Below are 27,588 nucleotides of genomic sequence, written 5' to 3'. Positions count from 1 at the left end.
TTCCAACCGAAGCCCACGAGGTCTGGGTTCTCATGCACTCCCGTCCTCACGGAACACGTGCCGTCACAATGGACGTACCCGGAGCTGTGAGTGCTCACAGGGGAGGCACACAGACCCCTGCAGGAGGAGGCCAGGTTACAGAGAGAACACAGTGGCCCAGCCTTGCCAGGTGCAGGGTTGTGACAGGCTGGGGGCAAGGGCACGAGTGCCGGCCAACCCAGGAATGGCTGCAGACATCTGGCCGGCGGTGGCCAGGGTGACGGGCACTGGCTCCATGCGTCCTGTGGGGGGTGCATAACCATCCCTGGGAAATGGCATGTGGCAGTTTGACATCGCCAGGGCTGGGACCAGGGCTCCTCTTTAGAAAGGCTGGGGTATCCAGAGAGGGAAGAGGTGTAGAGAGGAGGGTCTGGAGTAGGGGTGGTGTGGGGATTTGTGTGCGCACCAGCTGCAGATGTCCCTAAGGAAGGAGGGGAGCTGGTGGGCAGCTCTGCTTACAGAGCTCTCTCACATCCATGACCCCACAGGAGTTTCACAAATCACCATGCCCAAGGAAAAGCACTGTTTGCTTCGGCAAAAGCAGCGCGCGCCAGCAGAGGTGAGCCTGCAGTACCTTGATCCCAGCGTTGCGCAGCATCTCCAGCGTGGGCCGTACGTCTGCCTGCAGCTGGTCCTCCACGCCGGTGAGGCACAGCAGTTCCATCTCCCTCTCCAGGCTCTCGACTACCGCGGCCACCTTGAGGGACCTGTCGTGCATGCTCAGCTTGGCTTGAGTGTATCGGCTCTGGGGACAGAGGGGGAGGCGCCTGTGTGCACACGTGTACGTGCTGTGTGTGTACTCTACAGAGCTGGACTGCATGGGCTGTGGGGACAGAGAGGGAGGCGTCTATGTGCACACATGTACGTGCTGTGTGTGTACTCCACAGAGCTGGACTGCATGGGCTGTGGGGACAGAGTGGGAGGCGCCTGTGTGCACACATGTACGTGCTCCGTGTGTGTACTCCACAGAGCTGGACAGCATGGGCTCTGCGGACAGAGGGGGAGGCGCCTGTGTGCACATACTCTATGTGTACTCAGCTCGGTTGGACTGTGATCATTGAGGAGTTATCAAGCACAATTCTAAGGAAACTGGCACTTCTTTGCTTCTGTGACCCTCCTTCCCCAGCAAGCTAGAGAAATGGTGGAAACAGAAATGCAGACAGGATCACCCCATGCTCCTGCTGAGTGAAGCTGCCTTCACTCCTAGACTATAGCGATCCCAGCTCTAATTTCATACAAAGACAGGAAGAACTAATTTCAGCGTAAGGAAGGAAACGTCATAGGAGGATGGGATGGCTGGGAGTCGGCTCACCTCAAAGTCCTGGTACTGCTCCTCTGTCAACGCCTTCTTTGCAACCACGAGGGTCCGCAGTCCTTCGCGAGCCATGTTTCCGCACTGGAAAAGGAGAGGCCGAGTCACAGGTGGGCCCTGCAGAGCCCCTGTGGCCGTGTGTGGGGCCAGGGCAGTGCCACACTCTGATTGCTGGTGCCCTGCCCTCATGTCCTGCGCCCACCTTCATCACCAAGGCCAGTGAACTCAGCAGAGGGACACCTTTATATACAATGCATCCTTTTAACCTCCCGACCTGTCTGGTATCTCAAATCCTACTGACCCCTTCATTCAAGAGGCAAAGACACTGGATGGAATTGGGGCACACTCCGCCTGGACTCTCCTGGTGCCTAGCAGAGCTTCTTTTTACCACAGCATGGGCTTTTCAAAAAATCATACCCTGAATCCTTAAACACCACCACTCCAGAGTGTGGACAGCAGCCTGCATGTAGCAAGAACACACGGAAGGTGCACATGGCGGTGCTGGGGATGGGCGAGGGGAGCGTCTGGTGCCAGGGAGGGCACGGAGGGTGCACACGGCGGTGCTGGGGACGGGCGAGGGGAGCGCCTGGCGCCAGGGAGGGCTCCTGGTGTGCACTGGGGATAGGGGGACCCCCCTGGAGTGTTGTAATACCATGGATTTAGAAACAGGTGGCTGGGCCGGAAACCTGTTTCTGCCACAGACTGTGTTTTTGGGCAAACGACCTCATTTTTCTGTGCTTGTTTCCTCCTTTATAGAAATGGGCTCATAAGAGTGTTGCTCTGGGACTAACTCCGTGAATCTGTGTAAGTTCTTGTTGCTCTATTTTTAATGTGCATGTAACTGGCCTTGCAGGGCAGCCGATCATGAGCAGTAAGCGCAGTTAGTGATGGAGGGGAGGGCAGGAGTGCAGGGCCGCGGTGAGAGCTGGGGTTGGTGGGGACACGGCCAGATCCCAAAGCTCACGAGCCTCACCCTGCATTTGCCTTCCAGAGTTGGGGGAGCCCTGCAGGAGTCACGGGGCCTGATGTGCGTGTTAAAGCAAGACATGGAAATGCCTGCAATGAGCTCATGAAACGGTGCTAACCGTGTTCAGTCAGGGAAGGCGTCAAAATAAAAAACACTACTTTCCTATTAGAGGTAAAAGTGCAACAGTTTTAGCTGGTGATGGGGTGAAGAAACAGGCTCTCTGGGACAAGGCTGAGGGGTGGTGCAGGAGCAAACCTGTGTGGAGGTAACACTCTCAAAGTTAAACTGCTCATACCAGTGACACACATCCCAGTCCTGGAAGTTCAAACTGCACTTACAAAAGTAGACCCTGATGTCCACACGAGGTTGACGCTGCCATATTGCTTACATGAACGAGGGTCAGGTTTTAAAAGGCTTGAACGAGCCTGCTCATAGTTAATAGCTACATCCTGCACTTCCACATAGCCAGCGGAGAGAATCTGGCAGAGCGGCAGCAGCCACTTCTGGAACTCTGCGCTTTCTGTGCCATTTCCTTGTGTGCAAAGGGAAAACAGTTCCTCCCTCACGTGGTTGTGGTGACGTGAAGGACACCCAGAGGGACAGGCCTCATGCGGCCACAGGAACAGACGCGTGAGGGCACGTGTTCCTGCAAGGCAGGTGAAGAAACAAACCCACCCCGCTCTCCTACCCGGAACAAGGCAGTGTGGGCGACTGGGCAGATGTGGGAGGGAGGGCACCGGTGGGTCTCCTACCTGGAACAAGGCGGTGTGGGCAACTGGGCAGATGTGGGAGGGAGGGCGCCGGTGGGTCTCCTGGGGGCCAGGCGTGTGTACGACTTAGCTGTGAGCACACACGGTCCTGCCCAAGGGGCCAACGTCTGGGGGATGCAGACAAGAGGCAGGGGTGGAGGGTGCTGGGCTCCCGGACAGCCCAGGGGGTGTCGGGGCTGTCAGGAGACAACCCCACCCCCCTCTGCTGTGTGGACCAGGACGGGGCTCAGGACAGCCGGGCTCTCTTCCAGGGATACACAGAGGCCCTACAATTGATTACTAAGTGCTGGGTGAGGTGTGCCTGAGCTTTAAAGCTGTGGTGTGTTCTATAAAAAGTACATTAAAAAAACCAAAGTAATGAACACTAAGCTGTATAACTGTCCAAACTATCAATTTTTGAATCTAGCAGTTTCTACTTTTTTTTTTTTTTGAGACGGAGTCTTGCTCTGTCACCCAGGCTGGAGTGCAGTGGCACGATCTTGGCTCACTGCAAGCTCTGCCTCCCGGGTTCATGCCATTCTCCTGCCTCAGCCTCCCCAGCAGCTAGGACTACAGGCGCCTGCCACCACCCTATCTATTTTTTTTGTATTTTTAGTAGAGACGGGGTTTCACCATGTTGGCCAGGATGGTCTTGTTCTCCTGACCTCATCATCTGCCCACCTCAGCCTCTCAAAGTGCTGGGATTACAGGCGTGAGCCACCGCGCCCAGCCTAGCAGTTTCAACTTATTAGGGCTAACATACTTTAAGATGCTTTAACAGTGACCCTCCCTGTAGAGAGGGCTTCTCTGTGCTCTGGAAGGTCCTGAAAGATTCGCTGCTTAAGACTCTCCATCCAGATGTTGGTGACTCCCTCTCAAATGTCAAATTTGAGCAACTCTTTCAAATTTTAACCATGTTTATAAAGCTCCTGTCTCTGACACTGGGGTTGACAATACAGAGAAATCAGTGGTAATCACATCTTCCTGAAGCCCCAGGAACTTTCTGTAGCTCAGGTGGACACTCCCAACTTAGCTACGGCCACAGTGAGCCTGCAGAGGTGGTGCAGCTGCAAACCTGCCCTGCCACCATGACACACGGCGAGAGGAGAGGTCTTTTAGAGGCTATTTTGGTAACCTCCAAGGAGAATAAAGCTCTACGTTACAGCTAGAGAACAACTAATCAAAAACATTATTTTCAATGTATATTTAAAACTTTAAAAATGTGAACATTGATAATGCAGACACTTAAGCAAGGATATCCTAAACAAGTTAATTAGCTACACTTGTTTACGGAAAAGAAGATCAAATACTAGTAAACCTGGTTTGTGCAATGTTGTGCTGAACACTTGAGAGTCCGCATGGCAGGGAGAAGAACATGACAGTGTCCCTAAGGAAGGCTCCGCCAGCCCTTGGGGTGGACATGCAGTGGAGAGGCCAGCTCCTCAGACAGCAACAGAAAGCCAGAGATGGCAGTTGCAGCCCAGAGAGCTGGGACTTTGGGCATCTGACCTTTCTCAGCACTGCCCAGGAAAAGTGCTGAGAAACCACCCGGGCACAGCCGCACGTTTGGAAACACATCACGGTGCACGCATGCACATCATGGCCCCCCAGGCACGCGCAGAGACCCTGTCACCACCCATCACCTCTTCTGGGCATCAGGCAGCCCTCCACGTGGGAGGCCCCACTCTAATGAAGCCAGTGTACTGTATCTGCTGATCAAGGTTGATCTGTAGGCAAATAAACATTATTGAACTCTTCATATTTTTTGCAATTTCTTTTTAATTCATCCAGTTGATTGTATTTGACGTTGGATTGGAGGCTGCAGGGATGGCAGGAAGGGCTGGAGGAGAAGCGTGGGTCTAGCACCCCTCTTTATGCATCCAACAGCTGTGTCTCTTCCCGTCTCCTGTTTAGGAATTGGAATAGTGACCTCTATAGGGTCATGTGTTACAGGAGACAAAAGAAGTGACAATTACTGTGAATTACAAAGGCAAGGCTGTCATTCATTATAACTCCTGTCGTTCCCAATTTTAACTACAGATGGCCCTTAAACAACATGGGTTTGAACAGCGTGGGTCCACTTTTACACAGATTATTTTCAGTAAAGTTTATGCGGAGTGAGCCTGCCCCTCCTGCCTCCGCTTCCACCTCCTCCACCTGTTCTGCCTCTGCCCTCCTGAGAGAGCAAGACCAACCCCTCCTCCTCCTCAGCCTCCTCAACATGAAGACCATGAGGAAGAAAGTCAGAAGGTCTTCACGATGGCCCACTCCCACTTACTGACGAGTAGATAACATTTTCTCTTCCTTATAATTTTTTTATTTTTATTTTTTGAGACGGAGTCTCGCTCTGTCGCCCAGGCTGGAGTGCAGTGTCGCGATCTCGGCTCACTGCAAGCTCCGCCTCCCGGGTTCACGCCATTCTCCTGCCTCAGCCTCCCAAGTAGCTGGGACTACAGGCGCCCGCCACCACACCCGGCTAATTTTTTGTATTTTTAGTAGAGATGGGGTTTCACCGTGTTAGCCAGGAGGGTCTCGATCTCCTGACCTCGTGATCCGCCCGCCTTGGCCTCCCAAAGTGCTGGCATTACAGGCGTAAGCCACCGTACCCAGCCCATGATTTTCTTAATAACACTTTCTTTGCTCTAAGTTACTTTCTTGTAACAATGCAGAATATAATTCACGTAACATACACAATGTGTTAATCGATCTATCCGTGTTATTGGTATGGCTTCGTTCAACAGGAGGCTATCAGCAGTTACGTGTTGGGGAGTCAGAAGTGACAGGCTGATTTTCAACTGTGCGGGGTTTGGAGCCCCTGGCCCTCATGTTGTTCAAGGGTCACCTGTACTTGTTTCCTTTACAATACAATGTCCAGGGCCTAACTCAGGTTTGTGTTTAGAGGGAAGGAAGCCAATCACCTCAACACCTCCAGCTATCCGGAACATCACTATTTTAAGTCTGTTCACAGACTTACATATTCTTACATCTCAGGTTTGCACAAACTGGTTCTTTCTGTTATGTGATCATTGAAAAGTTTTTTTTTTTAAAACATTTGACAAGCCAAGAATTCAGTTCTGGAGGAGCCGGATGGAAGCAGAATAATACACTTTTAACTCCAGCTCGAAGAATCTGCTGCCTCATTTCGTTTTTAATAAAATGAAAGGCTTTCATAATATAGTAGTACCACAACAAAGACATTGGTGAAGGGACAACAATTTATCCAAGGAAAGAAAATATAATGTTGAGAAAATAAATGTACATAGAATTTTTAATAAAGTTATCTTTGTGAAAAACATTCTGACATTATCTGTCTGTTGCAAGACATTTATTGATTTGGACTCATAAAGCTAAATAAATTAAAGAAGTATTTTACAATTAATTGCACATCATTATGACCAAAAGTAATTTTTATGGCATTTTACTAGGTCTTCAGGGAGTTTAATTTATTCATGTCCCTGATTAAATCAAACCACCCTGAAGGAGATATTGATTCATATTGTCACTACCGTTGCGAACACTGGGGTGTGGAGGCTGCACGGACAGACCATCTCTGAGGTCCCAGGGTGGGAGGAGAGACTCTGAATTCCAACAGCAACACGCACACAGGAAAAAGGGCCATGTTTACTATAATTACAACAGTCTCCATTTTACTTGGAAATCCAACTACTGATTTATACATAAGCTTAACGATAAAATCATCTCATGAGGCTACCTACAAATCCTATTTACTTCAGGAGAATTTAATGAAATATGGGATTGCTTATTATTTGTATCTTATGTTCTAATTTTAGGTGAACCTTATGCACAAATTAGCATTAGGTTAAAATTCTAAAGAAAATCTTGCAAATATTTATGTTACAAAAGAGATACATTAAAATATAACTATGATTACATATAAAGTATTATTTCAGAATAGTGAATGATTGATAATGCCTTCTATTTCTATTATAAACAAAATATTCTTTGTAAGGACCTACTTGTATAGATTGACATGCACTCACACACAAAACAAAAATGATTGTTATTTACACAGAAAGTAAATTATTGGCTGGGCATGGTGGCTCATGCATGTAATGCCAGCACTTTGGGAGGCCGACGCAGGCGGATCACGAGGTCAGGAGATAGAGACCATCCTGGCTAACATGGTGAAACCCTGTCTCTACTAAAAATACAAAAAAAATTAGTCAGGCATGGTGGCGGGTGCCTGTAGTCCCAGCTACTTGGGAGGCTGAGGCAGGAGAATCGCTTGAACCTGGGAGGTGCAGGTTGCAGAGAGCCAAGATTGCACCACTGCACTCCAGCCTGGGTGACAGTGTGTCTGTCTCAAAAAAAAAAAAAAAAAGGGTAAACTATTTATAAATAGATAGGACTCCTACCCTTTCTCCTTTATGAAATTGAGAACTGCAAGCACTTAAAATAATTTAGTATAAAATGATACTGTGTTTGACAACCTATGTGGTTCCCATCAGCGTCTGGTTTGACATTTTGACAGCTTAATTCATCCAATGATACCAGTGTCTGCAAGCTGGGGAAAGGATATCCTTTTCCTGTCATCTATCAATAAAGTTCATAGAAACACTGTGACCCAGGCTGAGAGTCACTCACATACCTCCTCTTCCATAGAAACACTGTGAACCACGCTAGTCACTCACATACCTCCTCTTCCAGCCAGTCATTATACTGCACGATAGGAGACATGGCCACGTCAGCGCCCTTCATGTAGAATGTGATTTCTGCCGTGGATTCATCCTATCAAAGAACAAAAATAAACAGAGGCACATTTAGGCTGCATTGCTCGGGGCAAATAACTGCTAGTCTAATAAAACACACAATGGAAAAAGCAATTCCTATGAATGTGTTCCTGTGTGTTAAGCTCCTCACACGTGTTTCTACGCGGAGGGCTAGGCCCACTCTTCAGCAATAGTGCAATCAGGACTGAGAACATAATTGTGCATCCTGAGATGCTAGGCTGAAGGTCTGAGTGTGTTAATGAATATGATTTGAGTTGCATTCATTCTCTTAAACTTTTACAGTTGGATTTAATGCTTCATTGTTTAGTCAACTTCCAAGATATGATTTTGGTGTCTGCTAAAAAAATTAAGGTACGTTTTGGCAACTTTATGGTCATAAATCAATGTACAAAAGTCAAACTCTTTGGCATGTTATTTTTGTTGAAATCAAAACAGCTTTAGTTGTTGATTTCAAAAATTAATAAATCCCACATTATTGATTCCGGCTAGGTTGACTTAGGAGAATTATTTTATCTCACTAGAGACACAGTAGGTTCCCAGATATAGATTGTTAGCTTAGATTTCATTAAAAAAAACAAACAAACAAAACTGTAACAGCATAAAGCACCTGAGTAAATGTTTAACTTTCTTTTCAGAAAATCTGTGTTTAAAAGGTGTGAAAACAAAATGTCTGAAGCCATCGCGTGGCACCCTCCCCACAGCCTCACCCTGACGATGACGCCCATCCGCTTGCTCTCGGAGGTGAAGGGAAACAGCTGCAGAATGCAGAAGCTGAGGACCTGGCCACTGGGGGTCTTCAGCTGCATGGAGGTGAGGTCCCTGCTGACCAGCGTGAGGCCCACACTCTCTGTCCACTGCACCAGAGCGACCTACGGGAGACCAGCAACAACTGAGGCCACCGCTGCCTCAGGAAAGCCACACGCAGGCGAGCCAGCACGGCAGTGCTCAGAAAGTTTGCCAACATGAGACAGCTGCAGAAAAACTTAGGTGTTCAGAACTTTTTGTTTTCACGGCTAAGTATATACGTTTGAATAACATTGTTCTGGAGGAATCCTAAGCAATATCACAAAACTCACTTGGTATTATTCTTTAAAATAAAGACCATTATGGATCATAAAGACTTTCTTTACAATTTGTGTTAATTGCTCCCTAGAGCCAGATGGTTTTAAAATTGAGAACGCAGCTCACTCCATCAGTCTGGGGACAGGGAGCAAGTTATACGACTTTTCAAGGTTTCTCCCTCCCCAGTTCCATAGACACCATGAAAGGGGAAATAGTTTGAATCTCATGTTTATGGTAATTATTTTTCTAAAATAAGAGACAAATTGGTGACTAATTAACTCTATTAATGTGTCTACATGTAATATTTGCAAACTTAAAGGAGACAAGATAGACAAGGAGAAAGCAGGCTTGGGTTCTAAGCCCAAGTGTGAAAGTCAGAACTCCTGTGGCCAGGTCTTCACTCTGCTGGGGCAACGCTCCTCTTCTGTCACGTGGAAAAATGGCCTTCCAAATTGCTTTGAGGCCAAAATAACATGAGTGATTCTCTGGCATATGGCAGGTACTCAGAAATAGAATGTATTCTTATTGATAATTATTTATTGACTTATTAAAATTTAACAATCACAAGTGGAAGAGCAATTTTTACAGTTAATAATTTGTGAATAGTATTTTATGACAAAAAGTATTTTTTCTGAGAAAAGTCTGTCTTTAAAAGCAACCTCCCTACCAGACATTAATCAGATAAATAGGGTATTGCCAATCCTATTATGCAGCTAAAGGCACACTAACCATGGGGAACATGCTAACCACGGAGAACACACTAACCAAAGAGAGCATGCTAACCATGGAGAGCATGCTAACCACGGAGAGCACGCTAACCACGGACAGCACGCTAACCACGGAGAAAACGCTAACCACGGAGAGCACGCTAACCAGGGAGAGCACGCTAACCATGGAGAGAGCACACTAACCACGGAGAGCACGCTAACCACGGAGAACACACTAACCATGGAGAGCACGCTAACCATGGAGAGAGCACACTAACCACGGAGAGCACGCTAACCACGGAGAGCACGCTAACCATGGAGAGCACACTAACCATGGAGAGAGCACACTAACCACGGAGAGCACGCTAACCACGGAGAGCACACTAACCATGGAGAGCACGCTAACCATGGAGAGAGCACACTAACCACGGAGAGCACGCTAACCACGGAGAGCACACTAACCATGGAGAGCACACTAACCATGGAGAGAGCACACTACCCACGGAGAGCACGCTAACCACGGAGAGCACACTCACCATGGAGAACACGCTAACCATGGAGAGCACACTAACCATGGAGAGCACGCTCTCTGCAACGTCCCACACCACTGCAGCACAGCCCAGTAACACACCTGCTTCCCTCAGGGTCTCCTCTCTGTTCTGCAGGCCTGCCGCCACCCACAGTGCTGAAGCCCCTCACAGCCTGGGCAAGTCCTCTTCTTAAACCACAACCTCATTCTCACCCCCCTCTTCCGATGAGCACGTCCTTGCCTTCAGTTTTAACCTCCACCTCACTCTCAGCCAAACAGTTTTAAAATCTTAGGTTCTAAGAACTCAAGTCACTTCAGGAACATTTTAAATTTTGTCTAGTGCACAGGATATTAAATCAATCTTAGGGCCTTCTGAACATTCCTGTGAGGATGAGTTCACACTCTTAGAGAGATTGTAGCAAAGTTCTCAAGAGCTCTGGCTCTGTGGCCAGCTGCTCAGGTTAGGACCGAACCCTGGGCAAATGGCTGCACCTCTGCAACCCCAGGGTCCTTGTCTACAGAATGGCCGTGCCGAGGCACCGCTCAGAGCTGCAGCAAGGATTCGAGAAATGAGGTGTGAGGGCACACAGTGGACAGTCAGCACAGGGAGGCCACCAGGAGGATGCCAGGGCTCCACCCTCACCTTTCTCACAGGAGCCCTCCAGACATGCACTCGTGGGCAGACCAGGAACTACCTTTAAAATCAGATTTTCTAAGCAATTCCCCACACGTCTGACCACAGAATACCTCTAGCATGATTTTCCAGTGTCTGGGTGTGAAGAGCTGCTTCCTTTCTTTTTCATGCTTTGAACTTGACACAGCAGGGCACTGTGTGGGGACGGAGTGTGCAGAGATGAAACCGAACACCATGTGAGCTCAGGGAGGGAGGGTACAGAGATGACACCCTAACAACATGTGAGGGGAGGGAGTGTGCAGAGATGACACCCTAACACCATGTGAGGGGAGGGAGTGTACAGAGATGACACCCTAACACCATGTGAGGGGAGGGAGGGTACAGAGATGACACCCTAACACCATGTGAGGGGAGGGAGGGTACAGAGATGACACCCTCACACCATGTGAGGGGAGGGAGGGTACACAGATGACACCCTAACACCATGTGAGGGGAGGGAGGGTACAGAGATGACACCCTAACACCATGTGAGGGGAGGGAGTGTGCAGAGATGACACCCTAACACCATGTGAGGGGAGGGAGGGTATAGAGATGACACCCTAACACCATGTGAGGGGAGGGAGGGTACAGAGATGACACCCTAACACCATGTGAGGGGAGGGAGTGTGCAGAGATGACACCCTAACACCATGTGAGGGGAGGGAGGGTACAGAGATGACACCCTAACACCATGTGAGGGGAGGGAGGGTATAGAGATGACACCCTAACACCATGTGAGGGGAGGGAGGGTACAGAGATGACACCCTAACACCATGTGAGGGGAGGGAGGGTACAGACATGACACCCTAACACCATGTGAGGGGAGGGAGTGTGCAGAGATGACACCCTAACACCATGTGAGGGGAGGGAGGGTATAGAGATGACACCCTAACACCATGTGAGGGGAGGGAGTGTGCAGAGATGACACCCTAACACCATGTGAGGGGAGGGAGGGTACAGACATGACACCCTAACACCATGTGAGGGGAGGGAGTGTGCAGAGATGACACCCTAACACCATGTGAGGGGAGGGAGGGTACAGAGATGACACCCTAACACCATGTGAGGGGAGGGAGGGTATAGAGATGACACCCTAACACCATGTGAGGGGAGGGAGGGTACAGAGATGACACCCTAACACCATGTGAGGGGAGGGAGGGTACAGACATGACACCCTAACACCATGTGAGGGGAGGGAGTGTGCAGAGATGACACCCTAACACCATGTGAGGGGAGGGAGGGTATAGAGATGACACCCTAACACCATGTGAGGGGAGGGAGTGTGCAGAGATGACACCCTAACACCATGTGAGGGGAGGGAGGGTACAGACATGACACCCTAACACCATGTGAGGGGAGGGAGTGTGCAGAGATGACACCCTAACACCATGTGAGGGGAGGGAGGGTATAGAGATGACACCCTAACACCATGTGAGGGGAGGGAGTGTGCAGAGATGACACCCTAACACCATGTGAGGGGAGGGAGGGTACAGAGATGACACCCTAACACCATGTGAGGGAATGGAGTGTGCAGAGATGACACCCTAACACCATGTGAGAGGAGGGAGGGTACAGAGATGACACCCTAACACCATGTGAGGGGAGGGAGGGTAAAGAGATGACACCCTAACACCATGTGAGGGGAGGGAGGGTACAGAGATGACACCCTAACACCATGTGAGGGGAGGCAGGGTACAGAGATGACACCCTAACACCATGTGAGGGGAGGGAGGGTACAGACATGACACCCTAACACCATGTGAGGGGAGGGAGTGTGCAGAGATGACACCCTAACACCATGTGAGGGGAGGGAGGGTATAGAGATGACACCCTAACACCATGTGAGGGGAGGGAGTGTGCAGAGATGACACCCTAACACCATGTGAGGGGAGGGAGGGTATAGAGATGACACCCTAACACCATGTGAGGGGAGGGAGTGTGCAGAGATGACACCCTAACACCATGTGAGGGGAGGGAGGGTACAGACATGACACCCTAACACCATGTGAGGGGAGGGAGGGTATAGAGATGACACCCTAACACCATGTGAGGGGAGGGAGGGTACAGACATGACACCCTAACACCATGTGAGGGGAGGGAGGGTATAGAGATGACACCCTAACACCATGTGAGGGGAGGGAGGGTATAGAGATGACACCCTAACACCATGTGAGGGGAGGGAGGGTACAGAGATGACACCCTAACACCATGTGAGGGGAGGGAGGGTACAGAGATGACACCCTAACACCATGTGAGGGGAGGGAGGGTACAGAGATGACACCCTAACACCATGTGAGGGGAGGGAGTGTGCAGAGATGACACCCTAACACCATGTGAGGGGAGGGAGGGTACAGAGATGACACCCTAACACCATGTGAGGGGAGGGAGGGTACAGAGATGACACCCTAACACCATGTGAGGGGAGGGAGTGTGCAGAGATGACACCCTAACACCATGTGAGGGGAGGGAGGGTATAGAGATGACACCCTAACACCATGTGAGGGGAGGGAGGGTACAGAGATGACACCCTAACACCATGTGAGGGGAGGGAGTGTGCAGAGATGACACCCTAACACCATGTGAGGGGAGGGAGTGTGCAGAGATGACACCCTAACACCATGTGAGGGGAGGGAGGGTACAGAGATGACACCCTAACACCATGTGAGGGGAGGGAGGGTACAGAGATGACACCCTAACACCATGTGAGGGGAGGGAGTGTGCAGAGATGACACCCTAACACCATGTGAGGGGAGGGAGGGTATAGAGATGACACCCTAACACCATGTGAGGGGAGGGAGGGTACAGAGATGACACCCTAACACCATGTGAGGGGAGGGAGTGTGCAGAGATGACACCCTAACACCATGTGAGGGGAGGGAGTGTGCAGACATGACACCCTAACACCATGTGAGGGGAGGGAGGGTACAGAGATGACACCCTAACACCATGTGAGGGGAGGGAGGGTACAGAGATGACACCCTAACACCATGTGAGGGGAGGGAGTGTGCAGACATGACACCCTAACACCATGTGAGGGGAGGGAGGGTACAGAGATGACACCCTAACACCATGTGAGGGGAGGGAGGGTACAGAGATGACACCCTAACACCATGTGAGGGGAGGGAGGGTACAGAGATGACACCCTAACACCATGTGAGGGGAGGGAGTGTGCAGAGATGACACCCTAACACCATGTGAGGGGAGGGAGGGTACAGAGATGACACCCTAACACCATGTGAGGGGAGGGAGTGTGCAGAGATGACACCCTAACACCATGTGAGGGGAGGGAGGGTACAGAGATAACACCCTAACACCATGTGAGGGGAGGGAGGGTACAGAGATGACACCCTAACACCATGTGAGGGGAGGGAGGGTACAGAGATGACACCCTAACACCATGTGAGGGGAGGGAGGGTACAGAGATGACACCCTAACACCATGTGAGGGGAGGGAGTGTGCAGAGATGACACCCTAACACCATGTGAGGGGAGGGAGGGTACAGAGATGACACCCTAACACCATGTGAGGGGAGGGAGTGTGCAGAGATGACACCCTAACACCATGTGAGGGGAGGGAGGGTACAGAGATAACACCCTAACACCATGTGAGGGGAGGGAGGGTACAGAGATGACACCCTAACACCATGTGAGGGGAGGGAGTGTGCAGAGATGACACCCTAACACCATGTGAGGGGAGGGAGTGTGCAGAGATGACACCCTAACACCATGTGAGGGGAGGGAGGGTACAGAGATGACACCCTAACACCATGTGAGGGGAGGGAGTGTGCAGAGATGACACCCTAACACCATGTGAGGGGAGGGAGTGTGCAGAGATGACACCCTAACACCATGTGAGGGGAGGGAGGGTACAGAGATGACACCCTAACACCATGTGAGGGGAGGGAGGGTACAGAGATGACACCCTAACACCATGTGAGGGGAGGGAGTGTGCAGAGATGACACCCTAACACCATGTGAGGGGAGGGAGGGTACAGAGATGACACCCTAACACCATGTGAGGGGAGGGAGTGTGCAGAGATGACACCCTAACACCATGTGAGGGGAGGGAGGGTACAGAGATGACACCCTAACACCATGTGAGGGGAGGGAGGGTACAGAGATGACACCCTAACACCATGTGAGGGGAGGGAGTGTGCAGAGATGACACCCTAACACCATGTGAGGGGAGGGAGGGTACAGAGATGACACCCTAACACCATGTGAGGGGAGGGAGTGTACAGAGATGACACCCTAACACCATGTGAGGGGAGGGAGTGTGCAGAGATGACACCCTAACACCATGTGAGGGGAGGGAGTGTGCAGAGATGACACCCTAACACCATGTGAGGGGAGGGAGGGTACAGAGATGACACCCTAACACCATGTGAGGGGAGGGAGGGTACAGAGATGACACCCTAACACCATGTGAGGGGAGGGAGTGTGCAGAGATGACACCCTAACACCATGTGAGGGGAGGGAGGGTACAGAGATGACACCCTAACACCATGTGAGGGGAGGGAGTGTGCAGAGATGACACCCTAACACCATGTGAGGGGAGGGAGGGTACAGAGATGACACCCTAACACCATGTGAGGGGAGGGAGGGTACAGAGATGACACCCTAACACCATGTGAGGGGAGGGAGTGTGCAGAGATGACACCCTAACACCATGTGAGGGGAGGGAGGGTACAGAGATGACACCCTAACACCATGTGAGGGGAGGGAGGGTACAGAGATGACACCCTAACACCATGTGAGGGGAGGGAGGGTACAGAGATGACACCCTAACACCATGTGAGGGGAGGGAGTGTGCAGAGATGACACCCTAACACCATGTGAGGGGAGGGAGGGTACAGAGATGACACCCTAACACCATGTGAGGGGAGGGAGTGTGCAGACATGACACCCTAACACCATGTGAGGGGAGGGAGGGTACAGAGATGACACCCTAACACCATGTGAGGGGAGGGAGGGTACAGAGATGACACCCTAACACCATGTGAGGGGAGGGAGTGTGCAGAGATGACACCCTAACACCATGTGAGGGGAGGGAGGGTACAGAGATGACACCCTAACACCATGTGAGGGGAGGGAGGGTACAGAGATGACACCCTAACACCATGTGAGGGGAGGGAGTGTGCAGAGATGACACCCTAACACCATGTGAGGGGAGGGAGGGTACAGAGATGACACCCTAACACCATGTGAGGGGAGGGAGTGTGCAGAGATGACACCCTAACACCATGTGAGGGGAGGGAGGGTACAGAGATGACACCCTAACACCATGTGAGGGGAGGGAGGGTACAGAGATGACACCCTAACACCATGTGAGGGGAGGGAGTGTGCAGACATGACACCCTAACACCATGTGAGGGGAGGGAGGGTACAGAGATGACACCCTAACACCATGTGAGGGGAGGGAGGGTACAGAGATGACACCCTAACACCATGTGAGGGGAGGGAGTGTGCAGAGATGACACCCTAACACCATGTGAGGGGAGGGAGGGTACAGAGATGACACCCTAACACCATGTGAGGGGAGGGAGTGTGCAGAGATGACACCCTAACACCATGTGAGGGGAGGGAGGGTACAGAGATGACACCCTAACACCATGTGAGGGGAGGGAGTGTGCAGAGATGACACCCTAACACCATGTGAGGGGAGGGAGGGTACAGAGATGACACCCTAACACCATGTGAGGGGAGGGAGGGTACAGAGATGACACCCTAACACCATGTGAGGGGAGGGAGTGTGCAGAGATGACACCCTAACACCATGTGAGGGGAGGGAGGGTACAGAGATGACACCCTAACACCATGTGAGGGGAGGGAGTGTGCAGAGATGACACCCTAACACCATGTGAGGGGAGGGAGGGTACAGAGATGACACCCTAACACCATGTGAGGGGAGGGAGTGTACAGAGATGACACCCTAACACCATGTGAGGGGAGGGAGTGTGCAGAGATGACACCCTAACACCATGTGAGGGGAGGGAGTGTGCAGAGATGACACCCTAACACCATGTGAGGGGAGGGAGGGTACAGAGATGACACCCTAACACCATGTGAGGGGAGGGAGGGTACAGAGATGACACCCTAACACCATGTGAGGGGAGGGAGTGTGCAGAGATGACACCCTAACACCATGTGAGGGGAGGGAGGGTACAGAGATGACACCCTAACACCATGTGAGGGGAGGGAGTGTGCAGAGATGACACCCTAACACCATGTGAGGGGAGGGAGGGTACAGAGATGACACCCTAACACCATGTGAGGGGAGGGAGGGTACAGAGATGACACCCTAACACCATGTGAGGGGAGGGAGTGTGCAGAGATGACACCCTAACACCATGTGAGGGGAGGGAGGGTACAGAGATGACACCCTAACACCATGTGAGGGGAGGGAGTGTACAGAGATGACACCCTAACACCATGTGAGGGGAGGGAGTGTGCAGAGATGACACCCTAACACCATGTGAGGGGAGGGAGTGTGCAGAGATGACACCCTAACACCATGTGAGGGGAGGGAGGGTACAGAGATGACACCCTAACACCATGTGAGGGGAGGGAGGGTACAGAGATGACACCCTAACACCATGTGAGGGGAGGGAGTGTGCAGAGATGACACCCTAACACCATGTGAGGGGAGGGAGGGTACAGAGATGACACCCTAACACCATGTGAGGGGAGGGAGTGTGCAGACATGACACCCTAACACCATGTGAGGGGAGGGAGGGTACAGAGATGACACCCTAACACCATGTGAGGGGAGGGAGGGTACAGAGATGACACCCTAACACCATGTGAGGGGAGGGAGTGTGCAGAGATGACACCCTAACACCATGTGAGGGGAGGGAGGGTACAGAGATGACACCCTAACACCATGTGAGGGGAGGGAGGGTACAGAGATGACACCCTAACACCATGTGAGGGGAGGGAGTGTGCAGAGATGACACCCTAACACCATGTGAGGGGAGGGAGGGTACAGAGATGACACCCTAACACCATGTGAGGGGAGGGAGTGTGCAGAGATGACACCCTAACACCATGTGAGGGGAGGGAGGGTACAGAGATGACACCCTAACACCATGTGAGGGGAGGGAGGGTACAGAGATGACACCCTAACACCATGTGAGGGGAGGGAGTGTGCAGAGATGACACCCTAACACCATGTGAGGGGAGGGAGGGTACAGAGATGACACCCTAACACCATGTGAGGGGAGGGAGGGTACAGAGATGACACCCTAACACCATGTGAGGGGAGGGAGGGTACAGAGATGACACCCTAACACCATGTGAGGGGAGGGAGTGTGCAGAGATGACACCCTAACACCATGTGAGGGGAGGGAGGGTACAGAGATGACACCCTAACACCATGTGAGGGGAGGGAGGGTACAGAGATGACACCCTAACACCATGTGAGGGGAGGGAGTGTGCAGAGATGACACCCTAACACCATGTGAGGGGAGGGAGGGTACAGAGATGACACCCTAACACCATGTGAGGGGAGGGAGGGTACAGAGATGACACCCTAACACCATGTGAGGGGAGGGAGTGTGCAGAGATGACACCCTAACACCATGTGAGGGGAGGGAGGGTACAGAGATGACACCCTAACACCATGTGAGGGGAGGGAGTGTGCAGAGATGACACCCTAACACCATGTGAGGGGAGGGAGGGTACAGAGATGACACCCTAACACCATGTGAGGGGAGGGAGTGTGCAGAGATGACACCCTAACACCATGTGAGGGGAGGGAGGGTACAGAGATGACACCCTAACACCATGTGAGGGGAGGGAGGGTATAGAGATGACACCCTAACACCATGTGAGGGGAGGGAGGGTACAGAGATGACACCCTAACACCATGTGAGGGGAGGGAGGGTACAGAGATGACACCCTAACACCATGTGAGGGGAGGGAGTGTGCAGAGATGACACCCTAACACCATGTGAGGGGAGGGAGGGTACAGAGATGACACCCTAACACCATGTGAGGGGAGGGAGGGTATAGAGATGACACCCTAACACCATGTGAGGGGAGGGAGGGTATAGAGATGACACCCTAACACCATGTGAGGGGAGGGAGGGTACAGAGATGACACCCTAACACCATGTGAGGGGAGGGAGGGTACAGAGATGACACCCTAACACCATGTGAGGGGAGGGAGGGTACAGACATGACACCCTAACACCATGTGAGGGGAGGGAGTGTGCAGAGATGACACCCTAACACCATGTGAGGGGAGGGAGGGTACAGAGATGACACCCTAACACCATGTGAGGGGAGGGAGGGTACAGAGATGACACCCTAACACCATGTGAGGGAATGGAGTGTGCAGAGATGACACCCTAACACCATGTGAGGGAATGGAGTGTGCAGAGATAACGGAAAACAGCCTAACGCCATGTCTCTTCTGGCTCTGGAGATGCTGCGTGCAAGTGGGGAGTGCCGGGAGCAAAGCCAGGGATCGCGATGGTGTCACCGGTGCTGCGTGGAGGTGACAGGCACCTGTCCCTCCTTTTCAGGGCTGCCCAGGTGCCACTGCCACTGACCCCGCCCCACAGGCATTCTTTTGAGAGGCCTGCAGTGCAAAAGCCCCCGCTCCTTCCCTGTCATGTGACCTCAGGTGACTTCCCAAACATTTTTTAGGCTCTAGTTAAGGAATTAAATAGACAAACAGGCCAACTGTTTTAGGATAATAAACACACACACATATTTATACAGTTTCAAATGGTGCGTACTCAATCTATCAGCATTTACCTTTTACAAATTTCTCATATTTTAAGAAGTTTACAAAGTAAAGTGAGCTTATGATATATGGAATAGAATGATTCTGGAAAAGCAGTATTGAGAGAGAAACTGTAACTACTATCCTACATTTGCAGTCATTTCAGTTACAAAATCCGACGTGCACTTCTACAGAAAAGGCATAAGAGATGGGAGAGTCAGACACCTTTTCTCAACTCAAGTTCTTCATCTGCATCCCAGAGGGCAGAAGTGATCTGAGGCGCCATTTTCTATTTCCAGGGAGAGTACCAGCTAGTCCTGCTCTAGACTGGGGAGGAAAGAATGCATCACACAAACGACCTGAGTCCTCCGGCATCTGGGGTCCCTCCTCCCCGGAACCTGGGAGAGGGGCTCAGGGGTTGTGGGCTCCCTTTTCCAGCAGGGACCGGGTCTGTCTTCGGCCACAGCCTTCATCTTCCCCACATGGCTCTCCAGCCCCACTGGTTTCCTCCACAGCCCCAGCTGCTGAACACACTTCAAAACCTGCTTTCTGAAGGAGGAATGACTATGTACAGTGTTGGAATTTCTCCTCAGCCCAAATTTATCATCTAGAAATACAAATTTCATTTAAACAAATAAGACCATATAGTTAACTATTTATAAATGCAGGGACAGCAAAATGTTACATATTAGACCAGCAATTAAGAAGACTTAATGGTATAGAATTACTATTTTTCTATAAGCAACATTCTAAAGTGAGACAACTCGTTTCCATATTTAAGGGAAAAGGAGCCTTCACTCTTATTAATCAACCCTGCATGTAAGGGCCAGTGCAATTTGTTGGGTACCTGGTCAGCACCTGCTGGTCCTCCAGGTAGTGGGATGTGGGGCAGGGTCTGGTCTCAGCCCCCAGCGCTGGCTGAAAAACTACACCCCAAGAGTGAGTCAGACCTCAACCCTTTTCTGCTTGACATCTGTATCTGTGGGTGGACTGAAAAATTAAAAGACGCCCTTATATGGGTAATATCTGCTTGGTATCTAAAACCACTAATCAAATTTGAAAATGTGCCTAATAGGCTGGCACACTCCAGGGCACTTTGGTCTGGGCAAAGACTTCTTGAATAAGACCTCAAAAGCACAGGCAACCAAAGCAAAAATGGACAAACAGGATCACATTGGGCTAAAAAGCCACTGCACAGCAAAGAAAACAATCAACAAAGTGAAGAGACAACCCACAGAATGAGAGAAAATATTTGCAAACTACCCACTGAGAAGAAATTAATAAGCAGAATCTACAAGATCATTGCATATTCTCAAACGACTTAATCGGAAAAAAATGAGTAATTCGATTAAAATATGGGCAAAAGATCTGAACAGACATTTCTCAAAAGAAGACACACAAACGGCCAACAGGTATAGGAAAGCATGCTCAATATCCTTTAATCATCAGACATGCAAATAAAAATTACAATGAGGTATCACCTCACCCCAGTTAAAACGGCTTCTATCCAAAAGACAGCAATTCAAATGCTGGCGAGGGAGGAGGTGGGAGAAGGGAGCACTGTTGTCGGGAATGTAAATTCGTGCAGCCCTCTGGAGAGCAGCATGGAGGTTACCCCCAATCTAAACACAGAGCCACCATATAATCCACAATCCCACGCCTGGGAATATCCCCCAAAGAAAGGAAATCAGTACACTGAAGAGATCTCGGCACCCCTACGTGTACTGCGGCACCGTTCACAGTGGCCACGTTATGGAATCAGCCTCAGTGTCCCCCACTGGATGCACGGATGAAGAAAACGTGGTGTACACACAATGGAGTATTATTCAGCCATCACTAAAGAATGAGACCCTTTCATCTACAACAATGTGAATGGAACAGGGGCACATTATGCTAAGTGAAATCAGCCAGGCACAGAAAGACAAACACTGGGTCTTCTCATTCTTATGTGGGAGCTAAGAAAAAAAGGTTGAACTCCTGGAGACAGAGAGTAGAATGATGGTTACCAGAGTCCGGGAAGGATATCGGGGACATTGGGGATATTGGGGATAGGGGTGATAAAGGGGGCTGATGAATGGGTACAAAAATACAGTCGGATAGAAGGAATAAGATCCAGCGCTCAGTAGCATGATAGGGTGACCTTCATTGACAATAATTTATGTATATTTTACAATAACTAAGAATGGAACTGCAATATTACTAACGCGAAGCAACGATAAACGGACTATTACTAACGCGAAGCAAGGATAAATGCTTGAGGTGACAGGTATCCCAATTACCGATTTGATCACTGCATATTGTATGCTTGTATCAAATATCACATGTACCCCATAAGTATGTACTATTACCTACCCAGAATAATTTAAAATTTAAAAACTTAAAAAAGACATAAAACATAAAGCAAGACTAAATCAAAGGCCCCAAGTCTCTATCATATTTCAGGACGGTCTGACTCTGTCTGAAGTACCATATTTAACTTTGCTGCATGTTGAGAACATTCTGCTCTGGGAGGCACCTAGAATTTGACCTTTATAAACCTGAAGCTTCCCACTCTCAAACATGATTGATGTGTCTTCCTTTTGCTGAAAATAAATGAAATTAGCAAATTTTGACTTTGGTCTGTTTTGCTTAAGAATCTTAGTAAGAACATAAATTACACAAATAGGAGCAAATCCAATGCTTAATGTGTGCCAAATACTGTGAGAAACTGCTGTCTGGAAATTCTTTGCTTGTAATTTTCATGCTTTGTTAGAAATCAGTAAAGGACATACTCACTGAGGAAGTGCTGATGTGGCCAGGGCTGAAGCCACTTGGCCCCACTGCCCCTGCCTGGGGTGGAATCCGGGTCAGAACCCTCTCCTACTGATGGAAGCTGCCTGACCGTGCCCCGAGGGTGCGGCCAGGAGAATGTCGGAATGGTTCTGTGCCCCACATTTGGGATGGTGTGCCGTGCAGCAATGGTGGCAGATGTCAACACTCGCTGTCGCAATTCTGACGTTGGGTTAGAGGTTGGACGGCACTGCCGTTCTATGGACACTACAACTCTGGAATTCCATGCCTGTGTTAAACGTTCAGTAGGGTGTCACCCATGGGGCTTGAATTAGAACTCTCCCTCTCCGACTTTCCTGCATGTTACTAAGTACACCGAGAGTCTAAAATTGTGCTAGGGATGACGCAGTCCTGTAATTCAGGGCATCAGCGATACACTCCACATTACCAAAAAAGGCACGCGGGGGTCAGCCAGGACTACCACCCATCGAAGGGGAGGGAGGTGGCACCTGTGCATCACCATCTCCAGTGGGAAGTGAGGGTGTAGCTCTACCATTGCTTCCTCCAATAAAACTTCTTCTCCACAAGCTGTAAATGATGCCAACGCTCCCGAGGCTAATTTCCAATTTACACAGTGAAAGGTTACGATTACATTTTGACCTGTAAATTGCATCTTTCCGTGAACACCCTGTCATCTCACTGGTGCCCCACTGCAGTCAGGACGGAGCTTTCTACATTTGGTGACTCACATCTGTTTATTATTTAGTTTATGCTTGGTTTCACAATCCATTTGAGCAAAGAGCAGCTTATAACAAAAATCAGTTTAGCTTCTTATACCTAGCCCAGCATTCCATCCAATTGTTTTTAATTTGTAATCATCTTGAGGATTAACTCTATATAATGCCAACCAGAAAAAAAGAATATCCAAATTTTTCATGATAGATGCTTTAATTACTGTTCTCATGTAACTTGCCTATTGTTGGACAGAATTTTGATAATATAAAATTAAACATAGCCAGGAGTGGTGGGCACATGCCTGTAATCCCAGCTATTTGGGGGGCTGAGGCAGGAGAATCGCTTGAACCCGGGAGGCAGAGGTTGCAGTGAGCTGAGATCGTGCCACCACACTCCAGCCTGGGCAATAGAGCGAGACTCTGCCTCAAAAAAAAAAAAAAATTGCTGGATGAAATAACTACAAGAAAAATAATTTCAGTGAGGACATGCAGTACTTTTAGCATCTTTGCTCCTGAATTCATACCTAAGTACTCAGTACTTCACGCAGACCTGGTCCTCCTTATTGAAGATACATCAAAGGAACGGCTGTTTCCCACGGACACGGCAGATTCTCCGGTTTTGGTTTTGAGCTTTCATATCTTAATTCATGCTCTGCAGCTCTGCAGCACGTAAGTGTGGGGATTTGACTAGGTGAAAGCAGCCTAGTGAATTCTCTTGGTATATCTGAAATATAGTCATGGTGTTCTTTTTAGAAGGCTCTTAGAAATAACTTACATCTAGGGACAGTAGATGTAGAAATTAAAAGAAAATCGTAAAGGATTGATAAGTTTGAGTCTATTATCTTCCTAAAGATGTTTGAGAGATTAAAATATACACACTTTCCTAAAGTATGTAAGCTCCCTCCCCACATAAAACCCACAGCATCCCAAGGTTTCCTAGTGTGTAAGCTCCCTCCCAACGTAAAACCCACAGCATCCCAAGGTTTCCTAGTATGTAAGCTCCCTCCCAGTGTAAAACCCACAGCATCCCGAGGAAGTGGGATAGGGTTCTACAAGCAATGAGGGCTGGAGGGGGGTGGGAGTTCTGCATGGCCAGCCAACCAGATGGTCCATATGCAGATCCAGTAAAGACAACCTGTCATTACAACTCCCAACTTCAGAATCAAGCTGTCCAAGCAAGACTGGGGTTTATCTTCCAACAACAGACACAGTTATGAGACTGACAGCAGCTAGCTCAGTGACAAATACATTTGTTAGAGACCCATTCTCTGACTGTTCCCCTGGCCTGGCCCTGGGGCTCTCATGCCCCTGGTGTGTATGGAGTGCCGGCCGCGCGGCCAGGCCCTCCCCATCACTCTCCACCAGGCAGTCTTACTTTCGGCTCAACCCCAGGTCTCCAGAAGGCCCCGCTGACCACCTGATCAGAGTGCTGTGTGCCCCTCCCCTTCTCCTGGCAGAGGACCTACTCGCACTGCGCCTCCGCTGCGTTCTAGGGACCAACACTCCCAGGTCCGGGCTCCTTCCCTCCCAGAACCTCAGTTCCCCACACAGGTCCAGGTGCACTGTGCTCACCGATGTAGACTCAGGAACAAGCACAACGACTTATTTCTTGAATAAATGAAAGCTAAAAGATCTCCTATTTAAAATGATTTAAAAGTGGAAAGCTGAGTGGAATTCTGAAGACACGGGCAAAACCATAAATGGGCACGTTCTCGGCACTCCGTGTCAGGACTCTCCAGGGCCTGGACAGCCTGGTGAGCACAGGGCTGCTGCAGAGCAATCTGGGCTCTGAGTTTAAAGAGAGTCGCTCTCTCCCTGAAGTTACTAGTGTGCCTCTCAACCATTTATTTGCATATAAAATGCAAATCACCTGAAAGAAGTAAATAGGTTAATAATAAATTAATTAAATCAAAGAGTACTCCTGTGAGCCAAGCTCTGTAGATGCAGAAGTCATGGCAATATTTGCTTCAGGACTTTATTTTAGATTTATTTACATGGAGAATCACATACATGCATCACCTCTACAATCAGTTTAATCCCGAGGCACTAGAAACTAAATTCTGGCAATAAATGAAATGGAAATACGGTACAGATATTCTTTAGGCCGGTTTCCTTAAATCTTTTTGTGCTATCAACGTGGGAGAGACACTGAGGACAGTGATTCCAGCCACAGGACTTGTCATGTTAAGTGGAGACGTAGGGAAGGAAACAATGAGGAGGACAGCGCAAGCCAGAGAAGCAGGGACCCCTACGGAAGGAACTGTTCAGTGTTCCCTCCCTATTCACTCACGTTAGCCAGGAGAGGCGGGGGCCCCTATGGAAGTGTTCAGTGTTCCCTCTATTCACTCACGTTAGCCAGGAGAGGCGGGGGCCCCTATGGAAGTGTTCAGTGTTCCCTCCCTATTCACTCACGTTAGCCAGGAGAGGCGGGGGCCCCTATGGAAGTGTTCAGTGTTCCCTCTATTCACTCACGTTAGCCAGGAGAGGCGGGGGCCCCTATGGAAGTGTTCAGTGTTCCCTCCCTATTCACTCACGTTAGCCAGGAGAGGCGGGGGCCCCTATGGAAGTGTTCAGTGTTCCCTCCCTATTCACTCACGTTAGCCAGGAGAGGCGGGGGCCCCTATGGAAGTGTTCAGTGTTCCCTCCCTATTCACTCACGTTAGCCAGGAGAGGCGGGGGCCCCTATGGAAGTGTTCAGTGTTCCCTCTATTCACTCACGTTAGCCAGGAGAGGCGGGGGCCCCTATGGAAGTGTTCAGTGTTCCCTCCCTATTCACTCACGTTAGCCAGGAGAGGCGGGGGCCCCTATGGAAGTGTTCAGTGTTCCCTCTATTCACTCACGTTAGCCAGGAGAGGCGGGGGCCCCTATGGAAGTGTTCAGTGTTCCCTCCCTATTCACTCACGTTAGCCAGGAGAGGCGGGGGCCCCTATGGAAGTGTTCAGTGTTCCCTCTATTCACTCACGTTAGCCAGGAGAGGCAGGGGCCCCTATGGAAGTGTTCAGTGTTCCCTCCCTATTCACTCACGTTAGCCAGGAGAGGCGGGGGCCCCTATGGAAGTGTTCAGTGTTCCCTCCCTATTCACTCACGTTAGCCAGGAGAGGCGGGGGCCCCTATGGAAGTGTTCAGTGTTCCCTCTATTCACTCACGTTAGCCAGGAGAGGCGGGGGCCCCTATGGAAGTGTTCAGTGTTCCCTCCCTATTCACTCACGTTAGCCAGGAGAGGCGGGGGCCCCTATGGAAGTGTTCAGTGTTCCCTCCCTATTCACTCACGTTAGCCAGGAGAGGCGGGGGCCCCTATGGAAGTGTTCAGTGTTCCCTCCCTATTCACTCACGTTAGCCAGGAGAGGCGGGGGCCCCTATGGAAGTGTTCAGTGTTCCCTCCCTATTCACTCACGTTAGCCAGGAGAGGCGGGGGCCCCTATGGAAGTGTTCAGTGTTCCCTCCCTATTCACTCACGTTAGCCAGGAGAGGCAGGGACCCCTAGGGAACTGTTAACTGTTCCCTCTCTATTCACTCACATTTCAAACACTCTACATATACAAGGGCATTTTATTTTCTTATTGAAGCACTTCTGGAAGGCAGCTTACGTGTCTTTAACAAGAGACAATATTTAACAGTGCTAAAATGTTTGTTCCTCAACTTTTACTTTTAGTGACTGACATGGGTCTCCAACTTGCCTGAAAGTGAAGCCGAGAAGCCCTTCCTTGCTTCCTTCCACTGCAGGTCCCAGAACATCCAAGACCCTCCAGTGAAGGCACAACCCGGTGTGAGTGAAATGGGTGGCCGAGATGCCGGCACTCACCAGAATACCACACAGCTGGTCAGGATGACCCTGTGCCCAGAAACACACTTTTCTTCCCTAACATTTTTAACATTTTTCCAATTTCACAAGGACATGAGTTAAAGGAAGACCACACCACCCGGAGTGGTCACCTCGTTCTGCAGAGGAAATATTACTAGGTGATCTACAGTGGGATCTGAAGTCGTGCTATCCTGCAGTGACCCTGTGTCTTCCATACAATTACAAGATAAATACTAAAGGCCACATACCACAAAGAAGAAACTGGCTAAACCACTGTTGTAAAATAACCACAAAAAAAGACAAAGCACTTAAAACATATCTGAACTTTTATTTGGTAATTTTCTGAAAGGTGCATATACACAGTGTTTCTTCAAGTTGTCAATAAAATCTGAGCAAGCAGCAGGTTCCATTTTTAAAAGCTTAAATCCATACTTGATTCAGACGTCCTTCATTCCTACCTCAAGTCCTTGTCTTGTCCCAGGTCCCATCCGGGATGTCGCATTTAGTTTTCATGTCTTCTCTTGGCTGCTACAGTTTCTTGGACCTGCCTAGTTTTTGATGACCTCCACAGTTTTGAGAAGTACTGGTCGGGTATTTTGTACGTATCGCTCAGTTTTATTTGTCTGATGATTTTCTCACGAGTAGACTGGGGCTGTGGGGCTGGGGAGGAAGACCATGAAGGTGAGGTGCTGTTGACCACATCCTGTGGGGGCTGCATCTAGCAACGCGGCTTTTCACTGCTCATGCTGACCCTACTCACCTGA

At 50.0% G+C, this 27,588-nt stretch overlaps 1 protein-coding gene across 6 annotated transcripts in view; it reads right to left on the bottom strand.

Moving 5' to 3' along the window:
- Positions 1 to 27,588, bottom strand: part of ATP9B (ATPase phospholipid transporting 9B (putative)) — a 322,333-nt gene that overhangs the window by 43,851 nt on the left and 250,894 nt on the right. For all 6 annotated transcript variants that reach the window (XM_008952694.5, XM_003827309.6, XM_063597385.1 and 3 more), the window contains 4 exons: positions 8,526 to 8,687; positions 7,724 to 7,816; positions 1,352 to 1,435; positions 614 to 784 (listed from right to left, as the gene is read on the bottom strand). In XM_008952694.5, coding sequence (XP_008950942.2) covers positions 614 to 784; positions 1,352 to 1,435; positions 7,724 to 7,816; positions 8,526 to 8,687 — 510 coding nt within the window. The remainder of the gene's footprint in view (positions 1 to 613; positions 785 to 1,351; positions 1,436 to 7,723; positions 7,817 to 8,525; positions 8,688 to 27,588) is intronic.

Source organism: Pan paniscus, chromosome 17 (genome assembly GCF_029289425.2).
Source record: "Pan paniscus chromosome 17, NHGRI_mPanPan1-v2.0_pri, whole genome shotgun sequence".
Classification (NCBI taxonomy): Eukaryota; Metazoa; Chordata; class Mammalia; order Primates; family Hominidae; genus Pan; species Pan paniscus.
The sequence above is the reverse complement of the archived record's forward strand: the minus strand, read 5'-3'. Positions and strand labels throughout refer to the sequence as shown.